General features: G+C 38.9%; 1 protein-coding gene across 13 annotated transcripts in view; it reads left to right on the plus strand.

Moving 5' to 3' along the window:
• Aak1 (AP2 associated kinase 1) overlaps positions 1-24202 on the plus strand; it is a 175003-nt gene that overhangs the window by 124673 nt on the left and 26128 nt on the right. For 10 of the 13 annotated variants that reach the window (XM_078029067.1, XM_078029066.1, XM_078029069.1 and 7 more), the window contains exons 13-17: positions 282-587; positions 5055-5284; positions 7137-7294; positions 9011-9115; positions 17150-17245. In XM_078029067.1, the coding sequence (XP_077885193.1) occupies positions 282-587; positions 5055-5284; positions 7137-7294; positions 9011-9115; positions 17150-17245 (895 nt within the window). The remainder of the gene's footprint in view (positions 1-281; positions 588-5054; positions 5285-7136; positions 7295-9010; positions 9116-17149; positions 17246-24202) is intronic. The other 3 variants (XM_078029068.1, XM_078029073.1, XM_078029075.1) reach the window with 1 other exon arrangement.

Below are 24202 nucleotides of genomic sequence, written 5' to 3' on the forward strand. Positions count from 1 at the left end.
CTGTTACATATCGGCTTGTGGAGCCACCTGATGTTTGTTAAGTCAGGTAGCTTCCTTCAGCCTAGGCATAGAAACCCACTTGGAAACCAGTCTAAAGCAGTGGGTATGGTTCAGCAATGTAAGGTACTGCTGTGTTTGTTTCAATGACCTGAGATTTCTGTGAACCAGGTAATAAGACTTCTACCTGCTCTTGCCTTTGGCTTCACCACTGATCTTTGTGAATGTGTTTCTGCCACAGGACCTTTTTCACCTCCTCGTTTCTTGCCATTCTCTCCTCTCAGTTTCAGGCAGTACATTCAGGAACCCAGCAACCAGCCATTGCCCAGTTCCCTGTGGTGTCCCAGGGAGGCACTCAACAGCAGCTGATGCAGAACTTCTACCAGCAGCAGCAGCAACAGCAACAGCAACAGCAGCAGCAGCAGCAGCAACAACAACAACAGCAACAACAGTTGGCCACAGCTTTACATCAGCAACAGCTGATGACTCAGCAGGCAGCTCTGCAGCAAAAGAGCCTGGCAGCAGCAGGACCACAGCCCCAGGCCCAACCTGCCTCTGTCCCCCAGCCAACATCTGCTCAGGAGCCCGCAGTAAGAACCAGGGCTCAGGGTGAAAGGCAGAAGAGGAGTGAGCATTGAGGGCCAGGGAGAGGGCAGTAAGAGATGGCAGCAGTTGTGAGGGGGACCAGGTTGCTTTCTCATCCCTGCAGTTAAAATATTTCATCTTTGCTTGATACATCCAAGGACAGCATGAAGTATTTTGTAGAAGACAGAGTTCTAAAAAAATTATTCAAGGTTACTGATGAAGGCATACATTTTAATTTATCATCCTGGCATTAGGCTGTTCATTGTCTTTGTTAGTGCTATGAGCAAATAGTCAAGGACTCAGGATTTGAGCTAATCCTTTTCCCTTCTTCAAGAGGCAGATTGATCCATTGTGCCCTTCCCGGTCTCTGGGGGTCGATGTGGGCTTCCACCTGTACCCTGAGTCTTGACAGTGTTGAGTTTATGAATGACACAACTAGCCACAGCATTTGAGTTTACCAAGTATCACCTTTGAAGGCCCAACTTGCCTATGACCATGTACTATGGCACAATATCCTGGATACCAGAGCATCTGAGTATCTACTTGTTAGAACCATCCTGTAAATTTAGAATTTGAGTGAATATAGCATCAGAACCCTCTCCTGATTGACATCTACAGTTTCAGCACATTTGAGCATTCTTGCTTTGCCCTTTAGTAAGAAACCTTTATTCTATACTCAGAGTTTCCTTAGTGATAGCAATAGAAAAGATTATAGTGATAGAAAAAGGTATTTTTTGATACCTAGTTGATAGAATATTACAGCTACTCTCTTATTCCCAAGGAAGTTCAACTACTAGATGATAAGGATCCATTTTTCTGAGAATTGATTTCTAATGTAGTTTTGTCACTATCTTAAACAAGAAAACTTCTATCCCTTCAAAAAGCAGTGCCAAAAATGGATTGTCTTCTCTAAGTCTTAGCCAAGTGTCTATTCAGTGCTTACACCTTTGTTTCTGAAATGAAACAACTTTCTTCCTGCAATATGTGGTAGATGGCTATCCTCTGTATTTTTAACAAAAGATAAAGTTCTTCTTGTTAATGGAAATAGTTTTGAAAAAAATTATTACATGACTTAATAAAAAGGGATCTTAATTATCCATCTTAGTCCCCTGATTTTATGGAATTGAAATCTGAGGCCTAGGCTAGAAAGCAACTGCCCTAGAGACATGAAAAATTACAATAACAGACCTGGGGCAATAATCAAAGAATCATGATCTATGTTTTAGGATAATAGCAACAAATGCTCATTCAAGATAATGAGTACTCAACTACTACTAGCATCACTTTTCATGAGGTTCCCTTCAGATTTGCCTGGACAGCTGGGAATTAATTATAATTAATTATAAACCTTCTCCGTGCTCCCCACATGGAAAAACACTGGAGCACTGTGCTCAGAAATAGTTGTTTAGGGAGTACTGGGTTGACTGTACTTAACCAGGAACCATAGAGCTGCCCAGGTTTGACCCATCCCTGTATCTCTGACTCATGGCAAGTCTTATTTGGAGAAGCATGTGAGTGAATATAAGAACACCCTGCAGCCATCTGAAAGCAGTAATCAGCAAAGGAAAAATGACCATATGCTCTAAAGGTTCATTGCAGTCTTATTAATAGTAGCCCAAAGAATGGAAGCAACCTAAACCATTCAGGAACCCAACCATGCAGCCATTAAAAATCATAAAGCAGTATGAGAGTCTGTACAGCAATGTGAGAACAATGCTCATGAGGTAATGTTGAAAGAGTTGTAAAATTGGAAAAAGTGTATACTTGAAAAAAAGACTTAGGCCATACACATGGTACATGCCTTTAAATAACATCTACTTGGGAGGCTTAAGCAGGATGAGCACAGTTGGAAACCAGCCTCTGCAGCTTAGTGAGACCCTGTCTTAAAATAAAAAGTGCTCCCAATGTAGGTCAGTGGTACAGCACCCCTGGATTCAATCCCCAGGACTGGGGAAAGAAAGGTGGGGGGGACAGGGACAGGGGAAGGGGAAAGGAGAGGAGACAAACTGACTTACATTTAAGGCACAACCAAGATAAGGATTGTATTAGAGTGTGGGAATAGACACTCTTCTCTATATTCTTACGTTTCTTGGCATGCTTACACTTCTATAATTACATATTTTGTTTTTAAAAAGTCTTCAACAAGTTAGATTTCAGAGTCTGCCTTGTCCTCCTTTTGCAGTCTGTTTCTCCTTCACCCTCTCTAGTTTTGTCTTTGGATGAGAGGCATTGTGGTGCAGAAAAGAGTCCTGAGTGGTGGTCGGGAGTTATGGATTCTTCTTCCAGTCCACCTTGTGCCCTTGAGTGAGAACTTAGCCTCAGTGGGCCATGGTCTCTTCTCCTCTGAAGTGAAAGTGTCGGAATCTGTTTTCTAAGACTCTTTTCAACTCACTTTTGTTGGTTCAAAGTGGACATATAACTGCCTGGCTGACAGGATTGTTGTGAAGAACCCCTAAATAGGTTAGGCTGAGTATCCATTATCTGAAATTTTCGGGACAAAAGTGCTTCAGATTTTGGAATATTTGCATATATAATGAGATATCTTGGGGATGGGTCCCAAGACTGAACATGAATTTCATTTATGTTTCATATGCACTCATAAATATAGCCTGAGGTATCATTTTTAGTACCCCTGTGTTTTGACTGAGACATGAAGTCGGGTGTGGAATTTTTCATGTGTGGCATCATGTCGTGCACAAAAAGATTCAGATTTTAGAGCATTTGGGGCTTTAGATCTTCAGATTAGAGATGTTTTACCCCAATATGGGCATCCATTCTAAAGTGTGCTGCACATGGAGAACAGGAAAGAGGAGTAGAAGATGTTCTCCAAGTAGTGTGGAGTCTTCATCAAAAAAGGGACTGAACAGACAAGTACCCTTTTCAGAGTAATGATTGTCTTATAAAATAGGCCGGTCAGGTCTGTCCTCAAAACCTTCTAGCCTCCATCAGTGCTGGCATTCAACTGGCTGGTATAGGAGCAACTCTGGACCCCCAGAGGAAGTGGTGGGGCTGGAGCTCTGGTCTTCAATACCACTCTGCTTTCCCTCAGCAGAAACTGTGCTACTCTTGTCTCAGTTCAGTTGATACTGGAACATTATGATTGTATCATTCTGCCCATTGGTGAGGTAGTTGGTACACTGGCACTTGTACATAGTCTGCCTCACTAAATGTTCCATGTCCTAAGGATGACATAAGGACAGTCAGTATCCCATGCTATAAGTATTCTGAACCAAATAGCTGAATACTCTGGTTTCCCTGAGCTTTCAAGGTCTACCTCTGGAGGGACAGAACATGGGATCCAGGCTGTAGCATGGAGCATGGAGAGGCAGCTTTAATATGAGAGGAGGGACTTGAGGGAAGGGATACTTAAATTCATGGGGCATTAAATATCCTAAGTCATTTATCTTCAGATTGACAGAATTAAGGAAATGGGTTATGTGAGTTTCTTAACATTGTTTTGTTCATTTTCCTAGATATAGATGATGTATGCTGAAGGACCACTAGGATGTTCTCCTTGTTTATTGTTCTTTAGTAGCAGTTTGGCCCTCCTAAAAATGGTCCACATCTCTAGAGTCCTTATGTTGTCAGCTGAGTCATCATCAAGAAAGGTGTTTTTGTTTCTTATTATGTTTTCTGCTGGTTCTTCTATGTCATTTCTAAACTAAAGATTGGAGCAAGTAACTCCCACTAAATCAATGCTGTACATTTTCTCAGAGGTTACCACAGAAACAGGATCTTGTAGACTCATCCCATCAATGAAACGAAGAGCTTTAATAACAGCACAGTAAAAGCACTACCAGTTTCAGTCACAGTAGAATTCCATCTGACTCACTCTTGTCACAGCTATGGCAGAGTCTCAGGGACCGCTTAGCAGAAATCATTTAGCATAAATGTATTTTAGCTGGAGGTGTGTCTTCTTTGACTTCTAACTGTGGTAGAAGGTAGGATCTATTGTCTGCCCTTTGGAAGCATTCTGACAAGCTGCTGTGTGACCTCAAAAGCAGAAAGAGGTCATTAAAGATACATTCTAGACCTTTAGAGCTAGGAATAACTTCTGTTATCTTCCTCTGTGGGCAGAATTACATTTGGTTACCTTGTATATTATTGATGGGTAATAGGTTGGATTTATGTATAAATTCAAATATTATCAGGGCTGGGGATATAGCTCAGTTGGTAGAGTGCTTGCCTTGCATGCACAAGGCCCTGGGTTTGATCCCCAGCTACAAACAAACAAACAAAAAACAATCAAATATTATACTGGAATCCGTCTTAAAAGTTGCAGCCCAGATTGTAGAAGCTTTTTCTTTTTGTTCTTTCTTTCTCAGTATTACTGGTAAACTTAACCATTTGAGTCCTATGTTAGCTCACTTGTGGCATTTTGTTGTTGTTTTGCTTATCTATTTGTTTTTCCTTTTCCTTTTCCTCCTCCTTTTTAAAAAAAAAAAATAATAAAACACTTCTCTCTCTAACAGCTTCAAGCCCCAGTAAGACAACAGCCAAAGGTTCAAACAACCCCACCTCCTACCATCCAGGGACAGAAACTTGGATCTCTGACTCCTCCATCATCCCCCAAAACCCAACGATCTGGGCACAGGCGGATTCTCAGTGACGTCACCCACAGTGCTGTGTTTGGGGTCCCTGCCAGCAAATCCACTCAGCTGCTCCAGGCAGCTGCAGCTGAGGCCAGTCTCAATAAATCCAAGTATGTGGTGCTTCCCCTTTGTTCTTCTCACTTTGTGGGCAAGGTTTATCATGGGTGTTTTGTGTAATGCTTTCCAATAAGTATATGGGTGTGTGTAGATGTATATATAGTAGTGTGTATTTGTGTTTAGGAAGAAAGTATAGGTATTCTGACCATGGAAATAGACAGAGAAATGTTCCCCCGGTGAGCAGACTCCCTGGGGGGAACTGGCACCCTCATTGGAATGCCTAGCTAGTCCCTGCTGAGGCTATTAAGATTACTATGTGGATGCACTACCTGGTTTACATAGTGACATACTTTGAAGGAGAGAGGCTCTGTGTTTGCATTAACCTGGACCTTATCTCAGTTAGCTAGCACTCAGGGTTAAAGGAATACTGGTCAAAGTATAGTCACTGGAGGTGGGTAATATGTAACTTTTTGGGTTATTAAAGAAGATGGCAGAAAGGGGTAGGCATTCCTTTTGTCTGCCATCCTTCTTTCTGTTTGCATCTGCCCCTTGTGTGTTTGTCTGTTCTTTGTGCATCTCCTCCACAATTCTCCCTGCACAGGTGTTCCTTTATAAGAAAGGGAATTGTTTGTAGTATATGTACTGTTCTGTTCAGAAGAAACAATTTCCTGGGGCTGGGGTTGTGGCTTAGTGGTAGAGCACTTGCCTAGCATGTGGGAAGCACTGGGTTCAATCCTCAGCACCACATAAAAATAAATAAAATAAAGGTATAGTATCCATCTACAACTAAAAAAATTTTTTAAAAATTTCTATATGGCCCACTGTTTCCATTCTCTTATTTGTTACATGCTATACAGTGTGTTATTTAAACTCCCAATCTGACCAAGTGTCTCCATGCTGAAAATATTTCATTGGTCCTCATTGTCCATGGGATGCTATCTGAACTCACTGGTTACCTCAGGAATGCCTGCTCTGTACATGGGTGGACTTGCCAATGTCTACCTTCATGAGCTCTTGGCTCATCCCAAGCCCTCTCCTGGGACTGCTGCTGTTCTCTTCCCTTAGGAAATGCTCACTTTTTTCATTAAGATCAATGTCAGGGGTTGCCTTTTCTTTGACCTTTCCTCTGATATGTCATTGCGTCTGGGCCTTTATTGAGCATGTATCACATTGTTTTATCATTAATTATTCATGTGTCTGGCTGATGTGCCTGCCAGTTCTCCAAGATGAGGATCATGCCTCAGTCAATTTTTGTAAACTAGTGACTGGCTCTGTGCCTGACATAAAGTAGACTTTGATGAGTGTTGAGTAAATGTAGTTTCAGACACTCATCTTTCTTGGAACTGTTAACTCTGAAGTTAAAAATCTTTAAATGAATTCAAGACAGACTTTAAAAGAAAACCAGGTAATGATACCTAGACACACAAAATGATAGTAGCCATTTTCATTTATCTTTAATTGTGATGGTGTCTCTTAATGCCATGGCTGCTAGATCCTGGAAGATGGAGGCAGCCTACAAAGGCCTCAGTCTCAGAGCTCCAAGACTTGGTTGTGGGAGCTCTTATATTGATCTCCATAGGATGCACAAGCCTAACAACAGGTTCCTTTGGGATCCTGAACTGAAAGGCCTTGCAGACAAGACTGAAAAACCAAGCAAGAGATTAAAAAAAAAAAAAAAAATAGTGGGACAGAAAGAGTGATGAAGGAGAGGATACCTTCATGTCTATGAGTGGAAAGGGTGTCCATGGAAACTTTGTAGAAAGCCCCTTTAGAAAAACACTGGGAAATGATTAATTGCCTCTAAAAAGAATTTTATCCCAAAACAAAGAAAAAGTAGTTTGACTCTTTTTGTTTGGTTCAACTTTTATATGTCTTTTTGTCTCGTGGGGGTGGGAACCTACCTAGGTCTGCAACCACCACTCCATCAGGATCTCCTCGCACCTCCCAACAAAATGTCTATAATCCTTCAGAAGGTTCTACATGGAATCCCTTTGATGATGACAATTTCTCCAAACTTACAGCTGAGGAACTGCTGAACAAGGACTTTGCCAAGCTGGGGGAAGGTGAGGAAGCCATGCCTTTTTTGTGATTCTTGCCTCTAAATTCTCTATGCTGAGAAATAAGCAAGAGTTGGAATGTTAGCTCTAGAGGGATGTGCTTGTGAAAATGTTGGCTTTTGCCTGTCCCCAAAGGCTTGATTTCCAGGTATGCATATAAGTCAACTTTTATTTTTACCAGAACATTGAGGTATTTTCAGGAAATCCTGACCTGTGGTGGGTAGCAGCAAGGACAATGTGAGCATTAAAGAAGAAAATTGAAAGCAATTCAGTGGCATCAATCTGTCAATCAGGTTCACTCCTTGGGGACTGTGATGGTGCCCTTCTTGTAGGTGGGTTTATTGTTCCAGAAAGTAATGACTGCTTGTCCATGAACCTATGCCTTCCCATGGACACTGATTCTCTCACTGTTTTCAGTGTTCTATATTATTGTTGACTGACCACCGAAAGGAGATTTTATTTTTTAAAAAGATATAATTCTGTCCAGAAAACTCATAGTCTAATTTGGAAGGCAGGATGGACACACACACACACACACACACACACAGGCACAGGCACATGCACATACTTTGGAACAATAGGTATATCTGTGGAAGTTTTCTAATATGCAGTTGGAAAAGAGGTCCCTCGGTGTACACAAGAGCACAGGTAAAGGTATAACCAGAACCAAGAGGACCAAACATTTTAGCTTTAACTATTATTTTGTAGCAGTAATCTGTTGACCAAACATTTTAGCTTTAACTATTATTTTGTAGCTATCTTTTTTATTATATTATTTTCCTGAGTTTTTAAACAGAATATAAGATATAAGTTTAACTTTTTTGGGCAACTCACTTTCACTGTTATCTGTGCCAATTATTGTTCTGAACTGCAAACATAAGTACCTTAATGGACTGTCGAAACTGTAGTTTTTGTGCATAACCAACCTCAAGTTTTTTCTTTTTTAAATTCTCTTATTTTTAGTGATTTTTCTGTCTCCTTTCTGTTCACATAATACTACTGCCATCTTTACCACTTCTCACTTCTAAAATGCTTCCAACGTAGAAAACAGAGCCTTAATACAAATCCTTAAAACCAAGTTGTTAAGTAGATTCCCAGTGAAGGCTGGAGGTATTCTGCTTTGAGGAATGAGATTGTGCTTTAAGGCTTGAGCTCTGTGTTCACTCACATTCTGTCTCATGTGCCTGCTCTCCGAGCTCCCACTCTTTTTATTCTTTTTTTTTAATTTACTTAAAAAACGTAATTGTGGCCAGGCATGGTGGTGCACACTGTAATCCCAGCAACTCAAGAGGCTGAGTCAAGAGGATAACAAATTCCAGACCAGCCTAGACAACTTAAAGAAACCCTATTGCAAAATTTTTTAGAAATCGAAAAATAAAAAACATTTAATTGTGGTAAAATACACAAAACATAATATTTACCATCATAGCCATTTTAAATATATAGTTCAGTAATTTTAAGTTCATTCACACTGTTGCACAACCAGTCTGCAGAATTCTTTTCATCTTTCAAAACCCATGTGTTGTCTCTTTTGATTCTTAATAGTTTCCTTCCTTTTCTGTTATTGGAATGACTAGACAGGACCTGTGAATAGTCAAGATGTTGCAGTAATACAGTAAGAGGAGTCTGAAAGGCAGTCAGAGGGTGCCCTTCCCCTCCACCATTTGTAGATGCATCACAGGATTCTGCTAGAATGAACCTAATGGTATTTTGTATCTCCAGGCAAACATCCTGAAAAGCTTGGCGGCTCAGCTGAGAGTTTGATCCCAGGTTTCCAGTCAACCCAAGGTGATGCTTTTGCTGCTTCCTCATTCTCTGCTGGAACTGGTAAGTGTGGCACTCGTCTGAGACAAGAGGCTCACTATTGTCACCTTGACATTGTTCTCTTCACAGATAGCTATCACATGCTCCTTAACCCCAGCTCCTGGCAATAACTCATATGTTTTTCTTCATTCAAAAATGGCCCAATTGAAAAGGGATAGAGAAAGATTTAGAATCACTTTGAATTAAAGTGGTACAATGACCTGGCAGTGATATTACCAGATTTGCTCTCTCTAGTTCAGGACATTTCTTAAACAATATTTCTAAATTTGAGGAGCAGCACTCTGGTAATCTCCTATCATTGCTTAGGTTCTTTGGGGTAAATTCAAGAATCTAAGAATTAGATGATCTGTCTGAACCTGAGACTCTACTAAGCTTTGTATATTTGTGCTTTGGGGGAGAAGGAGGAATTTTCTAATAAGATTTTTTAAAAACAATGGAAGCAAAATAATAAGAGATCTATTTTCCTCTTTATTAATAAATATTATGCATATTTATTATATAATATAGCAATTTATAGAGAAAAAATTTTAAATCCCCCATGATCTAACCACTGAGAGGTAGCACAGAGATACCATTTTTGATGTCTGTTGGGCATTTAACTTGTTTAGGGTCACAGATATCTTTGTGAATCTAACAAAAAATAGCTCTCACCAAAATACATGTGACCACATCTTGTACTATTTTAGGCCCAGAGATAGGACTCTGTTGAACATCTTTACAGTCATATTTTAAAACCTGATTTTTTTTTTCACTTAATCAGTCTGGCAAATTTTCCTCTCTTCATTAAAGAAAGTCCTAAAATGTCATTTTAAAAATGTATGCATTGAATTCCTTTATATGACTAGATTTTGATGTTATATAACTACGTACCTCTTTTTTTAAACATTATTTTGATTTCACTGTTTTACTATTTTAAATGCTTTAGTAATGGACATGAGCTTGTGATTGATTATATTCTTTGTAGGATATAGAATTTGATATGCTTAGTGTTTTTAACCTCATAAATTTATTTCTGGTTAGAACATCTGCATCCATTCCATAGTTTTTGGTGTGTGATGCACTTATTCTCATGATTTTCTGGACTTGCCTTAAGTTTAAGTTTTAGTTTCTTCTTAACTAGGAGTCACTTAGGGTATGTTTTAACTGCACTATTATCAGTATGGTCTACGCAGTCTGCTGTAGGTTATTACTGGTTGACTGTGGCCCATTTTTATCATTTTGTAAATGACCTATGGGAATTTGTAGTTTTCCATGTCAATAAATATTAATATATAACTTTTTAATGGAAGAATAGTAACATTTATGAAATATCTCTTCTCTAAATATTAATATTATTACCAATTTTTTTATCATGTAAGCATTCTTAAAACTAAATTTTTTCTGTCTTGTATAATTCCTTAAATAATTTCTAAGAGATTATATGTTAATTAAAAGATACTGTATTTGAGGGCTTTTGATACATATTTCCAAATTGCCCTCCAAGAAAGCTATAAATATATTTTCTTTTCATCAACATTGAATGAGAGTAACTTGACCCACTATTGCCTTGCCCTGCCCAGCCCAGAGACAGAGGACATTGTTTTCTGGACATTTTTATTTGTTTGGGGATTGATTTTGTTTGTGTCCTTTGCTTTTTTGATAATCTGGGCTCATTCTTTTCTTTATTAATTTATAGGAGCTCTTCTTATGTCACGTAATGTAAACATTTTCCCGGTTTGTCATGTGTACTCTGTATGATCTTGTCAGACCCTCTTGACAACCCTTTGAAGTATTTTTCTGTACATCAATTTTTAATTGTATGGATTGTGTTTTTCTTGGTAACTAAAGGTTTGCTATTTTATTATCTTTTTAAAGACAACTTTTAGATTTATAAAAACCTACCATTTCTGTCTTTTTTGTTTGTTTTTCGTGGCACTGGGGATTTAACTGCAGGGCTTCCTGCATGCTAGGGGCAAATGCTTTACCACTGAGCTACATCCCCAGCCTTTTCTACTTCATTTTGAGACAGGATTTCCCTAAGCTTCCCATGCTATCCTTGAACTTTAAATAAAACTTAAGGAATAAAAAAGGTGTGTATGGTGACACCCATCTATCATCTCAGCTACTTGAGAGACTGAGGCTACAAATTCAAGACCCGCCTAGGCAAATTAGTGAAACCCAGTCTGAAAACATTAACAAAAAGAGGGCTGGGGATGTAGCTCAGTGGTACAGCACAGCTGGGTTCAATCCCCAGTACCAACAATAACACAAAAATTCAAGACTGAGTTATTCATGATGGTTGACCAAATGTTTAAAGCATCAACCATTGTGCTTGAAATAGAACATCATAATTACAACCCACCATAGTTCTTAGTGGGGTAGAGTTTTCCTGGAAGATGGATTGTGTATAAGCTCTCAGAGAATGTTTTTTGCTACAGCATCTTAGCATTTAGTACAATATTTGGCTTAGTACAAATTAGCTAAATGATTGAGAGCCAGGTAAATGTTTTTTTTTTTTTTTGTTTTTTTTTTTTGCCAAAGCACAGGAGCTTAGATTCACCAGTGTTAACCTCAGAGTTCCTTTAATTATTTTCCATCTACCACTAGCTTACCACCCCAATTTTTTTTTAATTTTTAAAATTTTTTTGTAGTTGTAAATGAACAGATGCCTTTGTTTTATTTGTTTATTTTTATATGGTGCTGAGGATCAAACCCAGTGCCTCATACATGCTAGGCAAGTGCTCTGCCACTGAGCTATAGCCTCAGCCCAACACCCCCAATTTATATACCTAATTCTCAGTTTGCACACATGGCTATGCTTCATAGTTTGTGTGAACTATTTTCTTAGAGAAACTATTTTGTCTTTGTTTTTGTCTCTTATCCCATCTATCTTTACATTTAATTTGAAAGCCTTAAATGGCTTGAAGGTCTAGTCACAAGCACATATTAGAGTATAGTTATATCAGTAATAACAGCAAATATTTATTGAGCATGTGGTAAATGTCAAGTGACTGGGTAAATGCTTTTTTGTGCATTATCTTGGGTGATCCTCACAGTGGTCCACTTCTACAAAGTCACAGCTAGAGAATGATAGAGATGTTTACCTGAGCAACCACATCTCAAAAGAAATAGTAGTATCAAGCTTTTCCTCATTTTATACATATTTTTCTATAAACATTGGCACTGTCCCTTTTTTCTTGTTTGTAGGCGTGAACTTTTTTCTATAATACCTTCATTCTTTAAAAGTGAAATAAAACTCATGTGCCCAGAAATTCATCTTTCCTCCTTTGCATGAAACATAGAATGGCACTATTTTCTTTTCTTTTTTTATAATATTCATTTTTTAGTTGTAGGTGGACACAATATCTTTTTTTTTTTTTAATCTTTATGTGGTGCTGAGGATCAAACCCAGTGCCTCACATGTGCTAGGCATGCACTCTACCACTTGAGCCACAATCCCAGCCCCTTTCTTTCTTTCTTTTTTAAATATGTTTTTATATGTTGATAGATCTTTTTTTATTTATTAATATGTGGCACTGAAAAGAAGAGCACCATTTTCTATAAATGTTCTAACTGAGCTAAAGCTGTTATTGATTTTAAACTTTCCGATAAGTCAGAAGAGAAACTGTGTCCGAAATTTAATAATGGGTTAGGTACTGTGGCACAGGGCTATTTAAACATTTTCATGGTAAAAGCTACAAAAATATTGATAAACTGTGTTAGAGGAGAAACAGGCAAATGTTTAAAACTTCACATTGTGTGTTAGTATATTAAACATTTGCCTATTGATAAATGTGCATTGGTAAAATTTGGAGAAATAGATAAAAGCCCAAAGAAACAAGTAAAAAGAACTCATGAGTGAAAACCAACAACAACAAAGTCCTGGAGCTGGGAACCTCATGGAGTGCTAGCACTTGCCCAACATGTGTGAGGTCCTGGGTTCAGTTCATAAAACAATAGCAAGACAAACAAATTTAAAAAGCTTTCAAGCTGGACAGTGGGACATACCTCTATTCCCTGTGGTTCAGAGGCTGATGAAGGAGAATTGCAAGACCAAAGCCAGCATCAGCAACTTAGTGAGACTCTGTCTCAAAATAGAAAAGGGCTGGAGTTGAGGTTGTTTCTCAGTGATAGAGTGCTTGCCTAGCACGTACTGGGCCCTGGGTTCGATCCTCAGCACCACATAAAAATAAACAAACAAAATAAAGGTATTTGTCCATCTACAACTAAAAAATAAATAAATAAAATAGAAAGGGGCTGGGGATGTGACTCAATGGTTAAGTGCCTCTAGGTTCAATCATTGGTACTAAAAAAAACAACAACAAAAAAAAACTCATAATCCCACTCCAAGAGAATAGTGTTTACTGACTTTTCACTGTATTTATATCTTGAGTTTTATTTTTACTTTTTTAAAAAAAGAACTGAATTTTCAGTTTTGTAATTTGCTTTTTTCTTTGAAATATGTTTCATTGTGCCTCATGTTAAAATATTTCAGAGGCTTAAGAGCTATGATTTTTTACCTTCTCTTCCTCCTTCTGCTTTTAAGAAACCCAATTAAAAACCAGCTTTAATAATTCAGTTATAGCAATTGAGAACAGATTAGATTTTTGCAGAGGATAACACTAGGATTCAGAAGTAGGCGGATCTGGAAAGGGATAAGAATGAGGGGATTTACCTGCTTGAGCTACTGTTCTGTGGTAGTGCTCAACTAACCCATGCATGGAGCCAGATAGCAAAGTACTGCACACATGGGTTGGAGGAACTGCTCAATGCTGCCAGAGGGAATTAGGGGTCCATGGAGGAGGCAGTTCAGAGATTAGGCAACAGAGTTTGAAGGAAGTTGTAGGCCGCAGTGAGGGAAGTTGAAGGTGCAACGGGGAGGTTGAGGGTCCCAGATGAGTTTAGAAGATAGGAGGTTGGCATCCTAGCAAATATTGGAATCCAAGGAAAGGGTAAGGGTTAGAAAGTGGGAATTCGAAATCTGAGGAAAGGAGGTTAAGAGTGGGGTGGGTAGGATGTCTGAAGAGGTCAGAGGTGAGCTTCCCTCCTCTGCCTCCCTCCTGGGTCAGGCTTCAAGTGGGAGTAAACAGGCACTCACAGTCCATAATTGGTGTGTCAGTCACTGAGCTGGGTGTTATGGCAACTGCTAGCACACTGGGGCTGATTGGTTATTAGGCAAGACATAGCCATTGAGGCGAGTGGGAGAGTCAACAGATACCTTCAAAGAGCCTCCCGAGGCCCCTGCACTCTTGCCACCATTTCATTGGCCCGGGCCACTAGAGTGCCCACTGGCAGTATACCACTGCACCTTCCTTTTCTTCTGCCACATCTGGACATCCGTATGGTCTTTCTCTATTGCTGGTACCTCCTGCAAATATGGGTGAGCTGGGATGGGGGACATATGCATACTGAGTGAGGGTCACATGTGCTCTCTCTTTCTCCATGTCTGTGCTTATAACACTGAGTTTCTGCATTTCAGTGGCCTCTTGGGTAAGGATAGGCATCATCTGTCTCAAAACCCATGAGGGAGCCAGGTTCCAAGGACTGGGAGAATTGGTGGTTCATCCAGTGATCTCTCCTTTGCCTTTCATGCTGTTGTGTATCTCAAACCAATGAGGCAGCATTGGGGTGGCAGAGGTGGCTGCCATGACAGCAGTGGAATCTGTCCAGGGGACACAGGGTACTGGGGAGGGGAGAGCAAGAGGTTAGGGTACCAGGAACTGATTCTCAGGGGTATGTAGCTGGGGAAAAAAGGCCAAGTCAGCCGGCTGGTTAGGAGAAGCATGGAATTAGCGGGTAGAGAGAGTGAGAGCAAGAAATTCACCTGTTTCTTCCTACCTGCCCATAGACCCCAGGGGACTGTCCTCATATGGTGGAGAAGGAGATCAGAGCCAGATGCCCATAGAGATACCTTCAATAATGCCCACACTTTGAATCCTTGTAAGTCCATTTCACAGATGGCACAGTGGGGCTTAGAAAGGTGAAGAGAAGTGCCACACATCTGATGCCCCCGGCCAAAGAGGCTAGTAGAGAGGGAATTGGTCCTCAAGACTTCCAAATTCAACCTAATACCATACAGGTGTGAAGGAGGGATTCAGGGGGCATCGAGAAATATATAGATCTCTCTCCAAAGAGAGATCTGAAAGAAGACAGAGATATGAGTGGGGAAGGATGGAGGAAGAACAGAGCAGAGGTATCCAGCTTTAGCAGAGGGCTACAGATATGGACCTCCTACATGCAGGACTGTGATGATGGTGATGGACACAGAGGTGTGGGTCACGCAGGCAACAAGTTAAAAACCAAAGAGAGACTATGCATAGAAATGGATATGTGTTGCTCAGCTTTCCATTACTGTGACAAAATATCTGAGCTAATAAAATAATACAGAGAAAAAGGTGTTTTTGTTGTTGTTGTTGTTGTTGTTGTGGTACTGTGGATTGAACCCAGGGCCTTGTTCATGCAAGGCAAGTGCTCTACCAACTGAGCTATATCCCTATCCCAGGAAAAGATTTTTATAATATTCTTTTTAGTTGTAGATGGACACAATAACTTTATTTTATTTATTTATTTTTATGTGGTACTGAGGATCGAAACCAGTGCTTCACATGTGCTAGGCAAGTGCTCTACCACTGAACCATAACCCTAGCCCCAGAAAAGTTGTATTTTGGCTTATAATGTTGGAGGTTTCAATTCATGGTCACATGTTCCTTTTGCTTTTGAGCCTGTGGTGAGGCAGCACATTGTGGTGGGGATGATGTGGAGGAGCAGAGCTACTCACCTCATGTCCAAGAGGGAGGAAAAGTAAGAAACTAGGGTCCCGTAGTCCCTCCTGAGGGCACAACCCCAATGACCTAAAACTTCCCTATGGGCCCCACCTCTCAAAGTTTCCACCATCTTCAAGTAGTGCCAAACCATAGGACCAAACCTTTAACATGGGATCCTCTGGGGGAACATTCTAGATCCAAACTAAACTGTTGAAAACAGAGTAATCTAGGCAACAGTATTTCACATTGCCAGTGATGCTGACCTACAGTTGTGTAGGTGTCTCCATTAGGGGAAGCTGGGGGCTCAGTTCACAGGGCTCTACCTACAGCACTTTCCTTTGATTCTTTAATTATTTCACATAAAAAAATGTTAAACATATTTTATCAAAAGCAAAATGAAATTATGACTAATGAACAAGCTGAATACTGAAGTATAATATAAAAAAACCCAAGAGACCTGAGTTCTGCTCTGCTAGTGGACCTCTGGCTTGTCTCTTAATTTGGGGTTTCATTTTCTTTTCTGGAAAATAAGAAAATTGTGCTAGAAAATTCTAAGATCTCTTCTGATATTCTTTAGGGTATATAGATTTTTAGAAATTTGTAATTTGCCAAATATAGAATGAATGCCAGTAGTAGGGTAGGTATGGTACAGGGGTCAGGGCTTATCTAACCCTTGTAGTACGCAGGAACTCTATTTCTGCCTCTTCCTTTGTGTCTGCCTAGCACTTTATTAAATATTATGATGATACAACAAGACTTAGTTCCCAAAGGGCCTCCAAGAGGTGATAGGTACAGGGGAAGCAGTTATACACATGTGCTAGTATCTGCATACCAAATGTATGATATGGACAATTATCCCATAGGAATTCTGAAAGGGATCCCTATAGGCTACAGTGTTCAAGGAAGACATAGAAGCTTAGGCATAAGAATATCCTGGTTTGAGTACTCACCACATCTCATAAACATAAACGAACACATAATCTATCTCATAGATATTTTGCTGTTAACCCTAGATTATTTAGACTTACTCCCTTGTGTACACTTATAATCCCAGCTAATAGGGAGGCTGAGGCAGAAGGATCACAAGTTCAAGTCTAGCCTCTGCAAGTTAGTGAGATCTTGTCTCAAAATAAAATAAATAAAAGAGATAAGTACTGAATTCAATCTCTAGTACCATTTAAAAAAAAATTTTGTTAGACTTACTCTATGATTTGGTTAATTCATCTCAATTTACTTGCTGTTTTCTGCTTTTCTTTTTTTCTCTCCTAATCTCTTTCCCTCCAACCAATACCAGCTGAGAAAAGGAAGGGTGGGCAAACTGTGGATTCTGCTGTCCCACTTCTAAGCGTTTCTGATCCTTTCATTCCTCTTCAGGTACCTGATGCACCAGGTGGGTGAATAGAGCTGATCTAAGGTTAAGTAGCTTTATTCTTATGTCCTAGGACCTCTGCAGAATTATATTGTAAATGCCCTTTGGAAAGGGTCTAAATTCTAAACCCTAATAGTATAATTATTACTGTGTCTCAGCAAGAGGGACAGACTTATCTTGGAGGGTACCAGCCCTTAGCAAACATAATTAAATTAGTTCATGTTATACCAAATTGGATCCCATCTCATATCAGTCTTCTCTTTTTTATCCTCAGTTGTGTTTATGGTAATTTGGGAGGCTGGTGTATCAGAAAGAATATGATTAAAAGAATGTAGTGGTGGGACCTGTAAAGCATGTGATAAAGAAACAGAATATAGGGACTGGGGTTGTAGCTAGTGGTAGAGTGCCTGCCTCACACACATGGGGCACTGGGTTCGTTCCTCAGCACCACATAAAAATAAATAAATAAAGATTGTATCCATCTACAACTTAAAAAAATTTAAAAAGAAAGAAAGAAAAAGAAACAAAATATATATAGTGGATATAGTATGATGATGGGATTGTGGGTGACTTCTTGTCCAGTTTCTATTTTCTATAATGTGCTTTTACTTTATATTCTAAAAATACATAATAAGAGTTGACAGGGAACCTGAGTCTGGAGACTTAGGTTCCCTTCCAGACTCCACCACTACCTGAAAACCTTCTGTGTGAAGTAAGTTGAACTGCAGGAATTCAAATATTCCTTTCAATTTTCCACATAACTGATTTTAAAATAAGCAGTCTGAAAAAATAAGAAATGGTTAGTGTGTTCTGATTGAAACTAATTTTGCAATAATAATTGAACATTTTCCATTTGGAGCTTATGAATGCCAGAAATTCTCTCCTGCTAACCTCCCTGCTTCTTCTTTTTTTTTTTTGGTGGGGAAAGGGTAGCTGAAGTGGGGGGTTGTGATGAAAAAAAAGTCTGCCTTTATGAAAAAATAAATAACTTCAACTCCTTAGCACAGCTGGCAGTCATTTTGCTTCATTTTTCCTTTTTTCCTGATTTTACCACTTCTGAGTCTTGACCTTGAACTGATTTAGGAATTGGTTTGGTTTTTCTTCTCTCCCAAAACGTTAAGGATATTCAATTGGTTTCCTCAAGATTTGAAGTGATTGTGATATTCCTACCCTCTACTTAACAAAGACAGGTTGCAGCAAGGGTACAGAGATAGCTCTTATTTCATTAGGCAATTTGTTGACCCTTCTAAGAGAAGCAAATGCAGCCTTGATCAGTAGTTTTTTGTAACTTTATTGCTTGCTGCACCTGGATATAGCTCAAAAATATCTAAAATCAACAAGGAATGATTTAGTAGATGTTGGTTAAGGAAAAAGGAAGAAAAGAATCAAATGTAGGCCCTTTTTTCTCTTAAACATTTCACTTATATCTGGCAATACTTGGACAATTTTGTGCAGAAGATTGGAAATGAAACCCTGGGCCTCTCTTCTCCCTGTTCTGTCAGTCCTGGGATCAACAAGGGAAAGATGTTATAGAGGTGTTGTCTCTTTGACACACTTTCAGCTTCTTGATTTGCTGTTGCCCAGATGGCTCATGGGCTACAGGAGCTAGAAAGATGGTCTCTTTGCCCAGGATAGACAATAAGGGCCCTGGGGCAAATAGCTGTTGTCTGCAACTGTCACGGGAATCCTTTGGGTCAAGATTGGGGAACCAGAGGCACATGTCTAGGGCTCAGAAGATTTCCTACAGGTTGTAGAGATAAGTCTGGGGACAACAGAGCCAGCTGACTGCCATTCTGCCCTCCTTATTGTTTTTGTTCCTGTTTCCTGATCCTCTGTACTTTTTTCATTCTGGAGGATTCCTGTAAAAGTACTAGTGGTTGGGCTAGTATGTAGCTCAGTGGCAAAGCACCTGCCTCACATTCACAAAGCCCTGTTTTCTATCCCTAGTTCCAAAGAAGACCCCCTCCCCCCAAAAAAGAACCCCACCAAAATAAATAAAATAATAAGGTTGAAAAGAAAGTATTAGTGGTACACATTTTAATACAAAGTGACTTTTATATACTCTTGAACTCTTCTTGGATTTTAGTGGAAAATCTATGAAAAGCAGGGCATGGCTGGGTGCAGTGCCCCATAATCCAGTAACTCTAGAGGCTGAGGCAGGAGGCTCACAAATTGGAGACCAGCCTTGACAATTTAGCAAGACTCTGTCTCAAAATTGAAATAAATAAAAAGGGCTGGGGTATAGAGTGCACTGGATTCAATCCTAGTCCTCCCACCAAAAAAAAAAAAAAAAAATGCTGGGCACTGTGGCATAGGCCTGTAATCCCAGCTGCTTGATGGGCTGAGGCAGAAAAATTGCAAGTTCAAGGCCTTCCTGGGCAATTTAATAAGACCTCATCTCAAAAAAAAAAAAAAAGAAGAAAAAAACTATTAAAATAGGAAATTTTAATAGAATTTCAAGTGTCCTTTTTGTTTTTCAGTCTGTCAGATGAGACTTGTCTATTGAAAACTTCAGTCAAACATGTAGCTTCTTTGTTCTTTAGTGAATTCTCATGTCACTGAGTATAAAATCCAGACTTCTTACTGTGACCTACAAGGCCCCAACTGACGTGGCCCTTGGCTCCCCCTCTAATCTCAGCTCAGAGCACTCTTCCCTTCAATCTTGTTTTTCTTCAACAAGATAAGCCTGTTCCCACCTCAGGGCCATTGTGCTTGCTGGTATTCTGCCTGGAAAGTTCTATTTCTGAGTGTTATTTGACCTTTTATGGTCCAAAGAGAACTCTCAGTCATGCCTCTTGGCTTTTTTCTTCATAGCACGTACCAGGACATTGTCTGGTTTTTCTTTGTTTATCATTTGTCCTTCCTCATCAGAACGTCAGTGTCCTCAGGCAGGTGGAACTTCTGAGTTTTATTCAACACTGCACCACCAGTACCAAGAACTCTGCCTGGCAGGGTCAGCACTCTGCCAGTATTTGCAGATCAGATGCATGAATGAAATGGAATCTGAGGCTGGAAGCCTTTTGGCAGCCCTTTACCCTCCGTATTTGTCCCCATCACCCAGACAACCAGATTGCTGGCTTCACTGCCTTCCATCAGTGTCTGTGCCAACCCCCAGCGAGACCTCCCACCCACTTTTTGAAATGAACAAAGGAAGACAGGCCTCCAGTGTCAGGAAGCAGTGAAACCTTGGGCTGATGAAGGAAGTGTCTAGGCTTAGCAGATCCTTCAGCCCCATCCTTCCTTGGTGCCCTCCAGAATTAGACTAAGTATACCACTATGCCTTTGATTGTATATTTAATTTAATATTCAGCCTCTAGCACACTCAGTTATAGCTCCTTCATTAAGGCTCTTATCTCTTCCTTTAGCATCTTGAACTCAGAGATCAGTGTCTCTTTGGGACCTGGGCAAAATGCAAATTTGCTTTCCCACCAAAAAATTTTTAAAAATAAATAAACAAATAAAATCAGTTTGTCATATCTCCAACCCACTTTGGATACCAGTCATGTTTGGTTTTTTGTTTTTTTGTTTTTGCATACATACTCATATTCCACATTCAACTGTCTCCATGACCATAGAATCTTAGTATCCTGGAAATCATGCCTTTCAAGTGACTTTGCTTTTTAAATATTTTTGAATTTCCCTTGATTTTCATAGATATTCCTGAGTGGTAGGTGGTAGACATGTCAAGCATCATACTTTGTGGTTGAGGTAGTGCACTGTGTGCCCTGTACCTGCCTTTCTGCTGCCCTTGATCCCCAAGCTGTGGGCATTTCTTCATCCTTGGGACACCTCACAGATCAATAAACCTTTGACTAGAGAGCTAAATTTAAGGTTTAGGGAAATTTAAAAATGGATTTGGACTTGGGCTCTGGCCTCTTAGTAGTGAGCTGGTTTTGGTCAAATCACTTAAATTGTATTCTTATTCTTAAAATTGCTATATTAAAACCTATCTTTAATGGGATACACATGAGGGTCAAATGAAATCTTGTATTTGAAATTATTATGTACATTTTAAATTACCATAAAGATGGGAAATGATGTTATAACTCTACTTCTGGGTCCTTATTCCCAATAGGAGACTCCTAATTATAAAGTGATTTTTCTCTTATTAAAATTAAACTTACTCTTATAACCTTTTACACAGCTGAGAGCAATTAAAATAGATTTCCTGGATTGTCACACTATGGGTAAAAATGTCACTGGGTGATTGTGGTTGGTTGGTTTTGAAGACGATTTTTATTTTCAAATCACAATAAAATGAGTTTTTTTTTTAATGCCCGGAATATTAAAATCATAGCCATGAGAATTTATATATTCCCAGAACTGCCAAGGTATGACTAGTGAAACTCATAAAGTTTTTCATTGATGCTGATATGCTGCCTATTCATTTATTTTCTTCTATTTATATTAAAGAACAGGTAAGTCATAGATAATATAAAGTTTTAAAGTATGATAGAAAAGATTTTTCTCTGAAAATTGGGCAAAAAATTTTTAATCAACTATTTTTAAATTTTTACTTGGAGAATAAATATTTTCTAATCTTTAAAATTTACCTAAAATTTATCATTTTGACCATTTTTAAGTATACAGTTAATTTGCATTAAGTACATTGTTTTGAATCTGTCATTACCACACATTCACATAAATTTTTTCAACTTGCAAAACTGAAGCTCTGCACCCAGTAAACAATAACTTTTTTATTTCTCCCTCCTCCCAGCCCCTTACAACCACCATTCTACTTCGGTCTTTATGACTTTGACCACTCTAGATACCTCATATAAGGAGAAACATATAGGATTTATCCTTTGGTGGCTGCCTTATTTCTCTTAGCCTAATGAAGATTAATCCATGTTATTTGTCAGGATTTCTTTCTGAGTAATAAGTCTGAGTAATATTCTGTTGTGTAAAAATACCACTTTTTTTTTTCATTTTCTTGTTGGACACTCAGGTTGCTTCCATCTTTTGACTATTGTGAATAATGCTGCTGTGAACATGGGTGTGCAAATATCACTTTCTGACTCTGTTTTCAATTCTTTTGGATATATACCCAGAAATTAAATTGCTGGATCATATGGTAATTCTATTATTAAATTTTTTTGCATTCCCACCAGCAATACATAAAGGTTTGAAAAAAAATTATAAAAACTTTTTTAATACTGATCTCTTTAGTTGCGACATAAGTGCTGCTTCCTAGAATTAGACTTAAAAAAAAAAAAAAAAAAGGAGCCTCTTGGTTTCGTGGCACTCCATCATCTCTTGAAAAATTAAGCAAGAGAAGCTGTTTTCTCAGTGGTCAAAATAGGCATTCTTTTCATAGCTGCTTGCCTGGTATCTTATCTGGTATTTCTTTCTTTTTTTTTAAGAGAGAGAGAGAGAGAGAGAATTTTTTATTTTTTAGTTTTCGGTGGACACATCATCTTTATTTTTATGTGGTACTGAGGATCAAACCCAGTGCCCCGCACATGCCAGGCAAGTGCGCTATCACTTGAGCCACATCCCCAGCCCTATCTTCCTTATTTCTAACTGCTGTAATATTGAAAAATCCAAGGTCAATAAAGTATGGAAACCATTTTTAAGTATACAGTTAATGTGCTTTTACTCTAGAAAATTTGTATTCCTAAACATTTAATTCTCTAAGATGAACTTGAAATGGGGGCATAGTGTTTGATTTTTGCTTCTAACATGAAGACGTCATAGATAGTTTTGTGTCTGACTGGAACTATATAGAGCAACTATATTCAATTAAGATAATTGGCATATCAGTCACCTCACAGAGTGGCTAAATTTTCAAAACAGTGTCTCTCATCACAAGACTTCAGGGTTTATATACCCCATATTGAATGACATAAATTTCCAAAGCAAGAGCTATAGCAGCCACATCATCAATTTTGATGGGCATACATTGAACTCTTTCATGTTTGTTAGTTAACACTGTTCGCTCCTCATTCCTAATTAGAGTCAGAATGGTTCACTGCAAGACGTGGGTTTTATTAGCATGTATAAATAGGTACGATCATCCATTTTTGTATTTAAAAGAATGTCACAAGTTATTTTAATTATCAAACAGACTGATTTGTAAAAGGTTTATTATTTTCTTTCTTGCAGTTGATATTTGTAACTATCTTGAGAGGGGAGGGATAAGAGGAGAATCTGAAATGGATTCATGCCTAAATTTCAACTTTAGCAACTACCTCCTCCTTTCTTCTCTCCCCTATCCCCATTGCCACTTGAGTTATGTTTAGGAAGCAAGGGGGAGGTGTCTAGAAGAGGAGACCCACTTTCTCTCACCTTTCCCCTTAGTTGAAAATACTTGCAATTCTTTTCCTTTAAAAGCATCCTCACCTAGGGAGGTAGTTCAGTGGTAGAAAGCTTACTAGCATGAACAAGCCCATGGGTTTGATCTCTAGCATAGCAAAAAGAAAAAGAAGAAAGGACCTTTATTTCCATTATCCATCCTATCTATATACCACTGTGTCTGTTTTTCTTTATCAGGGCAGGTCCTTTAGCCATTAAGCACTTCTCAAATCTCTTACCCTGACTAGACTCATTGTTGTCTGGGAAACCTAGAGACTTGGTAAAGAACCAGGTGTACTAATAGGGGTGTGATAGGAATCACTATAGTTTGTGAGCAGACAGTTCATTAAAGAAGAAATGTAAATTGCTGGTAAATTTTTTTAAAGTTTATCATCGTGATGAATCTAGGAAGTACCAACTATAAAAGTAAGATGCTGTGACTTCTGAAGATGTAGAAAAATGGACGCTTCAGATCCTGCTAGTAGGAGCATCAACTCTTACAACTTCTTGTGAGGATAGTTTGGCCATTTATAATGAAAGTCTTCAAGGTTTTCTCATTTACAATTCTGTTTCTGAAAACTTAGTCTGAGAAATATTTGTTGAACAAACAAATTCATAGGAAAGGACTGGGAAGATATTCATTAAGTTAACAGTTGATATCTCTGAAAGTGGAATTACAGGCAC

This window comes from Ictidomys tridecemlineatus, chromosome 12, assembly GCF_052094955.1.
Source record: "Ictidomys tridecemlineatus isolate mIctTri1 chromosome 12, mIctTri1.hap1, whole genome shotgun sequence".
Lineage (NCBI taxonomy): Eukaryota > Metazoa > Chordata > Mammalia > Rodentia > Sciuridae > Ictidomys > Ictidomys tridecemlineatus.